The sequence below is a fragment of the Mus caroli genome, chromosome 8 (genome assembly GCF_900094665.2).
Source record: "Mus caroli chromosome 8, CAROLI_EIJ_v1.1, whole genome shotgun sequence".
Taxonomy (NCBI): domain Eukaryota; kingdom Metazoa; phylum Chordata; class Mammalia; order Rodentia; family Muridae; genus Mus; species Mus caroli.
The window spans coordinates 85,280,200-85,291,945 of record NC_034577.1 but is presented as its reverse complement, the minus strand read 5'-3'; the positions used below and the strand labels follow the sequence as shown (position 1 = coordinate 85,291,945).

The following is an 11,746-nucleotide window of genomic DNA, read 5'->3' as shown; positions in this document are numbered from 1 at the left end:
CCTCCTCCTCCTCCTCCTCCTCCTTCTTCTTCTTCTTCTTCTTCTTCTTCTTCTTCTTCTTCTTCTTCTTCTTCTTCTTCTTCTCTTCTCCTTCTTCTCCTTCATCTTCCCCTTTTTCTGGGTCACTTCGCATCATTATGGCTGAGTTCCATAAAAGACTAATAATAATCCACTTCATCTGTATAGTGCTTTACAGCTTACGGAGCACTTTTACAAAAATTCTCCCATGTGATCCTCCCACATAAACCTCAGTTAGGTACTAGTGTGGGAAGCGTCATGGATGAGTGGAAAGAGCCTAGACCAGGAAGACAGATTGATAAGAGAAAACTTCTGAGATGTCCTACATTTGATTACAAAGGGCCAGGGGACGTGAGAGAAGAGAAATAATATAGGATGTTATTTGGTAGCAAGCTACAGGCTCCAAAAAGACCATTTTTCTCTTCTTGAATGTACATTAAAAGCTTCATTCAATGCTGCTCTGACTGCCTAGGCACCAGTCTATGCCCTTTGCAGCATTAACCAACCCAGAGGTCCTGCCTTTTTCTCTTTGGTCTTCCATCACAAAGGCTTCATTGCTTCAGGTAAACCCACCCTTGTTATCAGTAGCAGGTGTAAATTCAATGTACATAGTATGTACGCAGCAACATTTTCCTTGTAAAGTACTCTGCCCTTTTAGATATGGGGAACTAGCTATCCACCCACTTTGGCAGTTGTAGAATCTCTCCCTAGCCTCTTCAATAGCTTCAATAAACCCCTTTATTTCAGAAAGTTCTTGCAAGGCCTTGGGTATTTTGGTTTAATAAGATGCAGTCTGGTACCCATTTTACAGATGAGCAAGCCCCTCACACAGGGGCATGAATAAATTATTAATGGTCAATAAACTTATTAATGAGTCAGCGAGTCTTTGCTATTTTGCAAACTGTTGAAAACAGCACATTATATAAAGCATTCTCAGCTCAGAAAGCCAAAATCTCAAACCCAGTCATATTTTGATTCCTCCAAAGGTATAAGTAATAAAAAAAATCCTTTGACTATATTAAATTGCTACACAATTAATTCCTGTGGAAACGAAGAAATTAGAGTTCTGACATTAGGAGCTAGGATTCCTGGACCAAGGCCAGTTTCCCTTTGGTTTTGTTTTATATGATTCTCAGAATTATATTTTTCCGATGAAATTTTTTTATCAGAAAACAGTTCTCACCCCACCCTTAGTCAAATGTTCATCATGCTACACACACATTATGCATCATATTTTGGAAGCCACTTGGAATATCTTCCATAGTCCATGAGAGGAATGTCAGCAAAGGCTGCAGAAAGCTGCTCTGCTTCCAGAGGGTAGTGATCCCCAGCTCTCAGTTAACCAGCATGGTGGGCTTTGGGGAGATACTTTCTTTTCTCTTTATGTCTCTAAAAGACAATGTCCCCAGTTGACATTTTTTCCCTGGCATGTTTTCGCACACGTATGTCTCTCAGACCACTAGCACCAGGGTTCTCAAACATTATTATCTATAGAATTACCTGAGATGCTTTAAAGTTATATTTAAAATTTAAATTTAGATCTGAGAGTTCCACTTCTGGAATACACTCAGTAAGTCTGAGGTGGGACCTGAGGATTGTCTTTTATAACCAGATTTCTCGTATTTGTTGGGAAGCTTGCTGCTGGGATATAAGCTCATAGAAAGAAAAGGGCTTCCATTGTGTCTGAAAAGACCAAGAATAGTCCTTGTGCACTGGTTGTCATAATATTTGTTAATTAAAGTCCCTGTGTGACAAGGGCTTCATCAGGTAATATATAGGAAAGCTCTTCCCACCTTTGACATTTGAGTTTTTTCCCTAAGACAAATTCTGCCACTTGATTATTTTAGAAAATGTTTGAGATTCAGTGAAAGTTATGTCATCAAGTAAAGTTCTATGACACGAATGATGCTGATTTTGAACCTACGAGTGGGAGATTTACTGACCAACAGGCACTTGTGAGATGAGAATATACCTAATATTTTTGACATCCCCATCAGAAAAATTCTTGGCAAACTTCTGTGTCTTGTTTTCTAATTTTGTAGGGTTTATGAGAGATTAATTTTCTTATGTATAATTGTTAAGTGTAAGAGATAATGCAGGAAGAAATAGGATTTTTGTATACCTTTAAGAGAAAGGATTTGCATGAAGAAACAAGATAAATGTTTTCACATCATAGGACTGAGCTCTTAAGTTATGAAAATCCACTGTGTGTTAACTGCTGATGAGATTGTTTTTTTTAATATACTTTGATGGCTTGGATACTCCAAAGAGAATGTACTTTGTGATTTTTAAATTTTTAATTATTTATTAATTATATTAATTATTTTATTTAAATTATTCAATTATTAAATCAAGTAACTTAAATCATTAATAATTTAGGATAGCAAGGGAATGCCACAAGGATGGCTTTAGAGTGTTGGAAGGGGCAAGGAACTCTGCTTTTTATGTGAGCAAGACTGACCAAGAGCTGAGCTTGGCATTGAAGTTTGTCCTGATGTTCCTAATCGTCTTGAGTCTGTGTTGGACTTTTCCTGGGAAATCTTTCATCTGAAGCTATGATTCAGATTTGCTATGATGGCAGTAACAACAAACTTTTCAACCCATCTTGGCTGAGGTTGACAGAAAGAATTCCCACATACACTATTTGTAAGGAGTTTATTTCCGACGTTCTTCAGGAGATGAGACTCTTCAGACACAAAGGGTTCTTGCATTCTTCTCTTTCCTGTCTCTATGGAGCCTTTTCACACATTTTAGAGACATGATCTCATTTGTCTTCTGTAACCTTCAGGGACCAAAGCCTCATTACCATATTGTTCTTTGCAAGTAGAACTTTGTGAAAGAATTCTGTTATGTGTATAACATGTTTTGCCTGTATGTATATACAGCGACCATGTGTGTGCCTGGTGCCACCAAAGTCAGAAGAGGACATCAGACTCATCTGGAACTTGAGTTACAGATGTTGTGAGCCACCACGTGGGTTCTGGGAAGTGAACCAGGGTCCCGTGCAAGAGCAGTAAGTGCTCTTAACTACTGAGCCAACTCTCTAGTCTAGTAGTCTAGTAGAACTGTTTTTGTTTGTTCCTGAAAAAATTAGGTAGATTTTTATCTGACCAGTTTGCCTACTCTGTACCGACTGGGACTGGAGGGAGTGAGGAGCTACCAATTAGCTGAAACATATTAAGTGGATTGAAAGTGATTGTCTAGACTAAGCATATTTAATTTTGTTTGGGTGCTCCAAAACATGTTTGGTTTGGGGTGTTCTACATGTTTGCCAAATACTAAGAACATGCAACCCACTGAGGCAGGGTGGGTTTTGTTGTTGTTGTTTGGTTGTTTGGTTGGTTTAGTTTGGTTTGGTTTTTTTAGTTGACATTTAGACAAGTATCTCTTCCCCAGATGCTTATAAAAGCTGGTTTGTATGGCAGAGAGGAACATTTTAATGAAATTCCTGTGTGTATGATGATACATGACTATAAGACTGAAAAAGAACACTTCAGATAAACACAGTTTTAAAAGATCCCCATCCTCAAGGCATGTGACTATAATCATTTAGAACTTGAAGTCAAAAAGAATTTTTGTTGACTGTATCCTTAAGCTGTCCCTTCAGTCTGCTGACTTTCTCCCTGCTCACTGTAGATGTCAGAGAGAGATAGCAGAAGAAAGAATCCTGGGTTAGCTACATGAAGTATAAATGAAAGGCAGTACTGTTTTTTTAATGACCAAGGAGAAGACATAGGAGTCTGCATCAGAGCTTGTGATGTAAGAGCTTAATGATGATTCTGAAATGGGTGGGTCAATGTGCAATGATGCGCTTTAGGAAGAATCAGTAGCGGGATTGAGAGGTGAGGGAGACTGGAGCAGTGAACCAGAAAGGGCAGAGTTTCAGACTGGCCAACTTGACCATCCTCTCTTTGTGTCCATTACCTCTGCCTTTGTTTGAGAAGGGAGAGATGTCAATCATTTTCACTCAGGCAGAGATACAACTTTTGTGCCCCCCCCCCCCACTGTCTGCTCTACTTGTACACTTGGCTTCATCCCTTCATAAATATTTCCCCTATAATCATCTTTGTTTTTGAAAACATGGGTTTAGTTAATGTTTCTTGGGAGCTTACCATGTGCCAGGCCCTGTTAGATGTCTGGGATGCAACACATGCAGCTCCCTGCTGTGTTGGTACACGGGGTCCCTGACCTTTGAACTGCAACAACCTCTCATGCATTGTTTGATTTGATCCTTATAACTTTTTTTACAGAGTTTTCATTTTATGCATCATGAAAAATTAAGATTAGAGATGTACAAGTGTCTTAGCTCAGATCACCCAGCTTATATATTACATAGATGGAGTACAATTTTTTTCCTGCACCCCATGATAGTGGCTTTTCTGCAGCATGCATATATATTTAAACTCAATATCTTCCTGGTTCTGCTTCCCAAGCACTGAGATTATTGGTATGTGATACTATGTTTTCTTCCGTCCTTCTTTCCTCTCTCTCTCTCTCTTTTCCTTCCTTCCTTCCTTCTTTCCTTCCTTCCTTCCTTCTTTTATCATTCATTCATTCATTCATTCATTCAATTTACACTCTGATCACAGCCCCCCCTCTTCCTCCCTGTCCCACCCTGACAAATCCCTTTCCATATTACCTCCTCTCCTTCTCCTTACAGAATAAGAACTTGCCCCTCCTAGGTACCAGCCTGCCCTGGGACATCTACACTAAGAACACCCTCTCCCACTGAGGTCCAACCAGGAAGTCCAGTTAGGGGAAGGGGATCCAGAGGGCAACAGAGTCAGAGACAGCCTCTCCTCCAAGTGTTAGGAGACCCACATGAAGACCAAGCTGTATATCAGCTACAAATGTGTAGGGAGCCTGAGTCCAGCCCCTGAATGCTCATTGGAAGATGGTTCAGACTCTGTGAACCTCCATAGATCTAAGTTAGTTGACTCTGTAGGTCTTCTTGTGGTGTCCTTAAACCCTCTGGCTTGCTCAATTTTATCCCCAATTCTACCACAAGAGTCCCCAAGCTCTGCCTGATGCTTGGTGTGGGTCTCTTCAGCTGTTTCCATCTGCTGCTGGTTAAAGACTCTCAGGGGACAGTTATGCTAAGTTCCTGTTTGCAAGCATAGCAGAGTATCAATAATAATGTCAGGGGTTGGCTCTCTCCCATGGAATGGGTCTCAAGTTGAAACAGTCATTGGTTGGCTATTCCCTCAATCTCTGCTCCATCTTTATCACTGTGTATCTTGTAGGCAAGACAAATTTTGGGATTTGTGATAGGTTAATGTTCCCCCTTCCACTAGAAGTCCAACCTGGCCACAAGAGGTGATCGCTTCAGTCTCCATATACCTCACTTGGAGGAATCTCAGCTAGGATGTAGGCTGTAGGTTCCCAGAGCCTTCTATGTCCCACGTCTCCCGGTAATCCCAAAGATGCCACCTACCAATTTCCATTCTCACTCCCACACCTCCCCATACTCCCTCTCTCTACACTTGATCCTCATTCCCTATTCCCTCTCATCCTCTCTCCCACCCAGTTATTCTGTCCATTTACCTCCAAAGACCATTTTTCCCCTCTGAGTGAGATTTAGGAACCCTCCCTTGGGCCCTCCTTATTACTTATTACTTATTTTCTTTGGGTTTGTGGTTATTCTGTACTTTATGGATAATTCCAATTTGTAAGTGAGTATATACCATATGTGTCTTTTTGGGTTATTCCACTCAAGATAATATTTTCTAGTTCCATCCATTTGCCTGCAAAATTCATGATGTCTTTGTTTTTAATAGCTTAACAGTATTCCATTGTGTAGATACACCACATTTTCTTTTGGTTGAGGGACATCTAGGCTGTTTCCAGTTTTGGGCTATTATGAATAAAGCTCCTATGAACATAGTTGAGCAAGTGTCCTTTCAGGTGTATACCCAGGAGTGGTATAGCTGGGTCTTGGGGTAGAACTATCTCCAATTTTCTGAGAAACTGACAAATTGATTTCCAAAGTGGTTGTACAAGTTTGTGCTCACTCCAGAAATGGAGGAGTGTATCCCTTGCTCCACATCCTCACCAGCATGTGAATTTTGATCTTAGCCATTCTGATGGGTATAAGATGGAATTTCAGAGTCTTTTTGATTTGTATTTCCATGATGACTTAGGACATCGAATATTTCTTTAAGTGCTTCTTGGCTTTTACAGATGCCTTTGTTAAGAATTCTCTGTTTAGCTCTGTACCTCATTTTTTAATTGGGTTATTTGGTTTGTTTGTGTCTAATTTCTTGAGTTCTTTACATATTTTGGATATTAACCCTCTGATATAGTGTTGGTGAAGATCTTTCCCAATCTGTAGGCTGTCATTTTGTCCTATTACAGTGTCCTTTGCCTTACAGCTTTTCAGTTTCATGAAGTCCTATTTATTAATTGTTGATCTTAGTGCCTGAGCTATTGGTATTTTGTTCAGAAATTTGTCAATGTGACAATGTGTTCAAGGCAGTCCATTTTTATATTGAGGTCTTTGATCCACTTGGACTTGAGTTTTGTGCAGGGGTGATAGATAAGGGTCTATTTGCATTCTTGTACATGCAGACATCCTGTTAGACCAGTACCTTTTGTTGAAGATGCTTTTGCTTTTCCATTGTATGTTTTTGGCTTCTTTGTCAAATTTCAAGTGTGCATAGGTGTGTGGATTTATGTCTGGAATTTTGATTCTATTTTATTGATTAACCTGTCTGTTTCTATACCAATACCATGCAGTTTTTATTGCTATTGCTTGGAAGTATAGCTTGAAATCAGGGATGGTGATTTCTCCAGAAGATTTTTTTTTGTTGTACAGAATTGTTTTAGCTATGCTATTTTTTTTTTATTGTTTTGTTTTTGCTTGATATTGTTAGTTTTTATGGCTTGTTTCATTTTTTCCATATGAAGTTTGAGAATTACGGTTTCAAGTTCTGTAAAGAATTATGTTGGAATTTTAATGGGAATTTATTGAATCTGTAGATTGCTTTTGGTAAGATGGCCATTTTTACTATGTTAGTCCTATCGATCCATGAGCAGGGGGAAATCTTCTCATCTTCTGGGGTCTTCCTCGATTTCTTTCTTCAGAGACTTGACGTTATTGTCTTACAGATCTTTCACTTGCTTGGTTAGAGTTATAACAAGATACTTTATATTATTTGTGTCTATTAAATGCATGTTGTTTCATTAATCTCCTTCTCAACCTGATTATCATTTGTATAAATGAGGACTACTGATTTCTTTGAGTTAATTTTGTACCCAGCCACTTTGCTGAAGATGTTTCTCAGTTATAGGAGTTCTCTGGTGGAGTTTTGGGGGTCACTTATGTATACTATCATATCATCTGCAAATAGTGATAATTTGACTTATAACTTTTCAATTTGTTTCCCCTTGACCTCCTTTAGTTGTCTTGTTGCTCTGGCAAGAACTTCAAGTGCTATGTGACTAGATAGGGAGAGAGTGAGCAGTCTTGTCGTGTCCCTGATTTTAGTGGAATTACTTTAAGTTTCTTTTCATTTAATTTGATCTTGGCTATTGGCTTGCTGTGTATTGCTTTTATTATGTTTAGATTATGCACAGTTTATACTTGATCTCTCCAAGACTTTTAACATGAAGAGGTGTTGGATTTTGTCAAAGGACTTTTCAGCATCTAATAAGATGATCATGTGATGTTTTTCTTTCAGTTTATTTATACAGTGGATTATGTTGATGGATTTCTGTATATATAACAGTTCCTGCATCCCTGGGATAAAGCCTACTTGATCATGGTGGATTCTATTTTTGATGTGTTTTTTGATTCAGGTTGTGAGTATTTTATTGAGTGTTTTTGCATCAATGTTCATAAGAGAAATTGGTCTGAAATTCTCTTTCTTTTTCAAGTCCTTTAGTGGCCACATAGAATGAGTTTGGTAATGTTCTTTCAGTTTCTATTTTGTGGAATAGTTTGAGTAGTATTGGTATTAACTCTTCTTTGAAAGTCTGGTAGAATTCTGCATTAAAACCATCTGGCCCTGGGGTTTTTTGTTTGTTTGTTTGTTTGTTTGTTTGTTTTTGGTTGGGAGGTTTTAATGACTTTATTTGGGGGGGGGGATTATAGGACTGTTTAAGTTGTTAACCTGATCTTGATTTAACTTTGGTAAGTTGTATCTATCAAGAAAATGGAACATTTTGCCTGAACACAAAAGAATATATTTTCCATTGTCCATTTCATTTAGATTTTCCAATTTTGTGGAGTACAGGCTTTTCCAGTAAGACCTAATGATTCTTTGAATTTCCTCAGTGTCTGTTGTTATGTCCCCCTTTTCATTTCTGATTTTGTTAATTTAGAAACTATCTATCTGCCTTTTGGCTAGTTTGGCTAAGGGTTTGTCTATGTTGTTGATTTTCTCAAAGAACCAGCTCTTAGTTTAGTAGATTCTTGGTATTGTTTTCTTTGTTTCTATCTAATTGATGATCTGTCCATTGGTAACGGTAGTGTACTGAAGTCCCCACTAATAATGTGTGGGGTTCAATGTGCAAATTAAGCTTTAGTAATGTGTCTTTTACAAATGTAGGTGACCTTGGATCTGGGGCATAGATGTTCAGAATTGTGACATCATCTTGTTAGACTTTTTTTCCTTTGATGAGTATGAAGTGTCCTTCCCTGTCTCTTTTGATTAATTTGGTTGAAAGTTTACTTTATTAGATATTAGAATGGCTACTACATCTTGTTTCTTGGGTCTGATGGCTTGAAAAAAAATTCCAGCCCTTTACTCTGATATAATGTCTACCTTTATTGCTGTGGTATGTTTCTTGTATGTAAAAGAATGATGGATTGTTTTTTCACATTATTCTCTTAGCCTGTGTCTTTTATTGGGGAATTAAGTCCATTGATGTGAAAGATGTTATTTATTAATTCTTGCTATTTTGATGGTGGTGGTGGTGGTGGTGGTGGTAGTAGTGTGTGTGTGTGTGTGTGTGTGTGTGTGTGTGTTTCCCTTATTTTGTTTTTGCTGGTATGGAATTATTTATTTCCTGTGTTTTCTTGGGTGTAGTTAACCTCCTTGGGTTGGAGTTTTCCTTCTAGTGTTTTTGTAGGGCTGGATTTGTACATAGATATTGTTTAACTTTGGTTTTGTCTTGGAATACCTTGTTTAATCTTCCTATGGTGATTGAGACTTTTGCTGAGTATAGTTGTCTAGTCGGGATCTGTGGCTTCTTTAGAGGCTGCAAGACATCTGTCCAGGCCCTTCTAGCCTTTAGAATCTTTTTTGAGAAGTCAGGTGTATTTCTGATAGTTCTGCCTTTTTATGTTACTTGGCCTTTTTCCCTTGCAGCTTTTAGTATTCTTTGTCCTGTAGATTTAGTGTTTTGATTATTATGTGGTGAGAGGATTTAGTTCTAGTCAAATCTAATTGTAGTTCTGTTATCTTCTTGTATGTCCATAGGCATCTCTTTCTTTAGGTTGGGGAAATTTTCTGATATGATTTTGTTGAGAATATTTTCTGGTCCAAGGGGCTGGGATTCTTCTTCACCTTCTTCTACTCCTATTATTTTTATGGTAGGTCTTATCATAGTGTCCTAAATTTCCTGGATATTTTGTGTCAGGAATTTTTTAGATTTAACATTTTCTTTGATGTTTCAATTTCTTCTATCACGTCTTCTATGCCTGAGATACTCTTCATTTCTTGTATTCTGTTGGTGATGCTGGCCTCTGCTGTTACTGTTCTCTCCCCTAGGTTTTCCATCTCCAGAGTTTCCAATGTTTGTATTTTCTTTATTGCTTCTATTTCTATTTTCAGATCTTGAACAGTTTAATTCATTCTTTTCCTTCACCTGTTTAACTGTATTTTCCTGTATTTCATTAAGGGATTTATTAATTTCCTCTTTAAAAGCTTCTACCTGATTGATTGTATTTTGCAGTATTTCTTTAAGGGTTTTCCTCTTTGAAGACCTCTATCCCTTTTATAAGATTGGATTTAAGGTCATTTAAGTGTGCTTCCGTTGTGTTAGGATATCCGGAGCTTGCTGTATAGTAAGGTAGCTGTGACCCAAGGGTGCCATATTGTTCTGGCCTTTGTTGGTTTTATTCTTATACTGGCCTTTAACATCTGGTGGTCCCTGGATGTTCCTGGTGCAGCAGGCCTCCACTGGGCAGCATTGGGCTGGATAATGGAACTCAGGGGACAGTGCACATCTCAGTGCAGCTAGGTGTGCCTCAGGAGACACTGGAAGGCAGGGGACTGGGGTTGAGGGCCAGGGGCAATGGTCTAACCTGGATGTTCCTGGTGTAGCAGGCCTGGTGAAGGTGGGCAGAGCAGTGACTGGACAGTGGAGCGGAGTCAGGGAACCGCATGCAGCTGGGCATGACCTGTGGGACTCTGTGAGCAGGGGGATGTGGTGGGGGAGGATCTAACCTGGATGTTCCTGGTGAAGGAGGACTGAGAGGTGGCTAGACAGTGAAGCTCTGGGGGGACAACATAAAGCTCCCATGTCCACTTTCTAAATTAGTTTTCTAAATAGCACTAATAGCACTATGTTATTTGTATTTTACTGAGTTCTTATTCAGTAATCTTTCCCTTTTTGGGTCAGATGTTATTGAGCCTTATGAATAATTGTTTTTTGTTGTTTAGCTTTTGTAACTGGTTGAGCTTTCTTGAGATTTTAAGTCAGAGCCACCATGCCCTTTCATAAATAAATTTAATCCAATAAATTAATGATCCTATGGTATTTATTATGCCAAATAATTTCTAGGTCTTAAAAAGATTAGATTATCTTTTAAATGAGTATTTATTAGAATATTATACATATCTTTGTGGCACCCTTCTCATAACAGTGCCAACCTGAGATCAGGATTACAGAGATCGGGAGTACGGAGAGCAGGAATACTGACATCCATAATACGGAGATCTAGAGTACAGAGATCCAGAGTACAGAGAGCAGGAAGACGGAGATCCAGAATACAGAGTGCAAGAGGATGGAGATCTAGAATACAGAGTGCAGGAGGACAGAGTTCCAGAATACAGAGTGCAACAGGACAGAGATCTAGAATACAGAGTGCAGGAGGACAGAGTTCCAGAATACAGAGTGCACCAGGACGGAGATCCAGAATACAGAGTGCACCAGGACGGAGATCCAGAATACAGAGTGCAAGAGGACAGAGATCCAGAATACAGAGAATGGGAACACCAAGATCCAGAATACAGAGTGCAGGAGGACAGAGTTCCAGAATACAGAGAATGGGAACACCAAGATCCAGAGTACAGAGTGCAGGAGAACAGAGTTCCAGAATGCAGAGTGCAGGAGGACAGAGTTCCAGAATACAGAGAATGGGAACACCAAGATCCAGAGTACAGAGTGCAGGAGGACAGAGTTCCAGAATACAGAGTGCAGGAGGACATAGTTCCAGAATACAGAGAATGGGAACACCGAGATCCAGAGTACAGAGAGCAGAAGTACGGAGAACCAGGGTACAGAGATCTGGAGTAGGGAGATCTAGAGTACAGAGAGCAGGAGTACTGAGATCCAGAATACAGAGAACGGGAGTGATGAAATCCGGAGTACCGAGAGTGGGAGTCCTGAGAGCAGGAGTACAGAGAGTGGGAGTCCTGAGAGCAGAACTACAGCGAGTGGGAGTACAGAGATCCGGAGTACAGAGATCTGGAGTACAGAGAGCAGGAGCACCGAGGTCCGGAGTACAGAGAGCAGGAGCACCGAGGTCCGGAGTACAGAGAGCAGGAGCACCGAGGTCCGG

The 11,746-nt window shown here is 39.5% G+C and overlaps 1 protein-coding gene across 1 annotated transcript in view; it reads left to right on the top strand.

Moving 5' to 3' along the window:
* LOC110300577 (ribosome-binding protein 1-like) overlaps positions 1–11,746 on the top strand; it is a 13,793-nt gene that overhangs the window by 1,135 nt on the left and 912 nt on the right. The window contains exon 2 of the mRNA XM_021170800.2: positions 10,829–11,740. Within this exon, the coding sequence (XP_021026459.1) occupies positions 10,829–11,740 (912 nt within the window). The remainder of the gene's footprint in view (positions 1–10,828; positions 11,741–11,746) is intronic.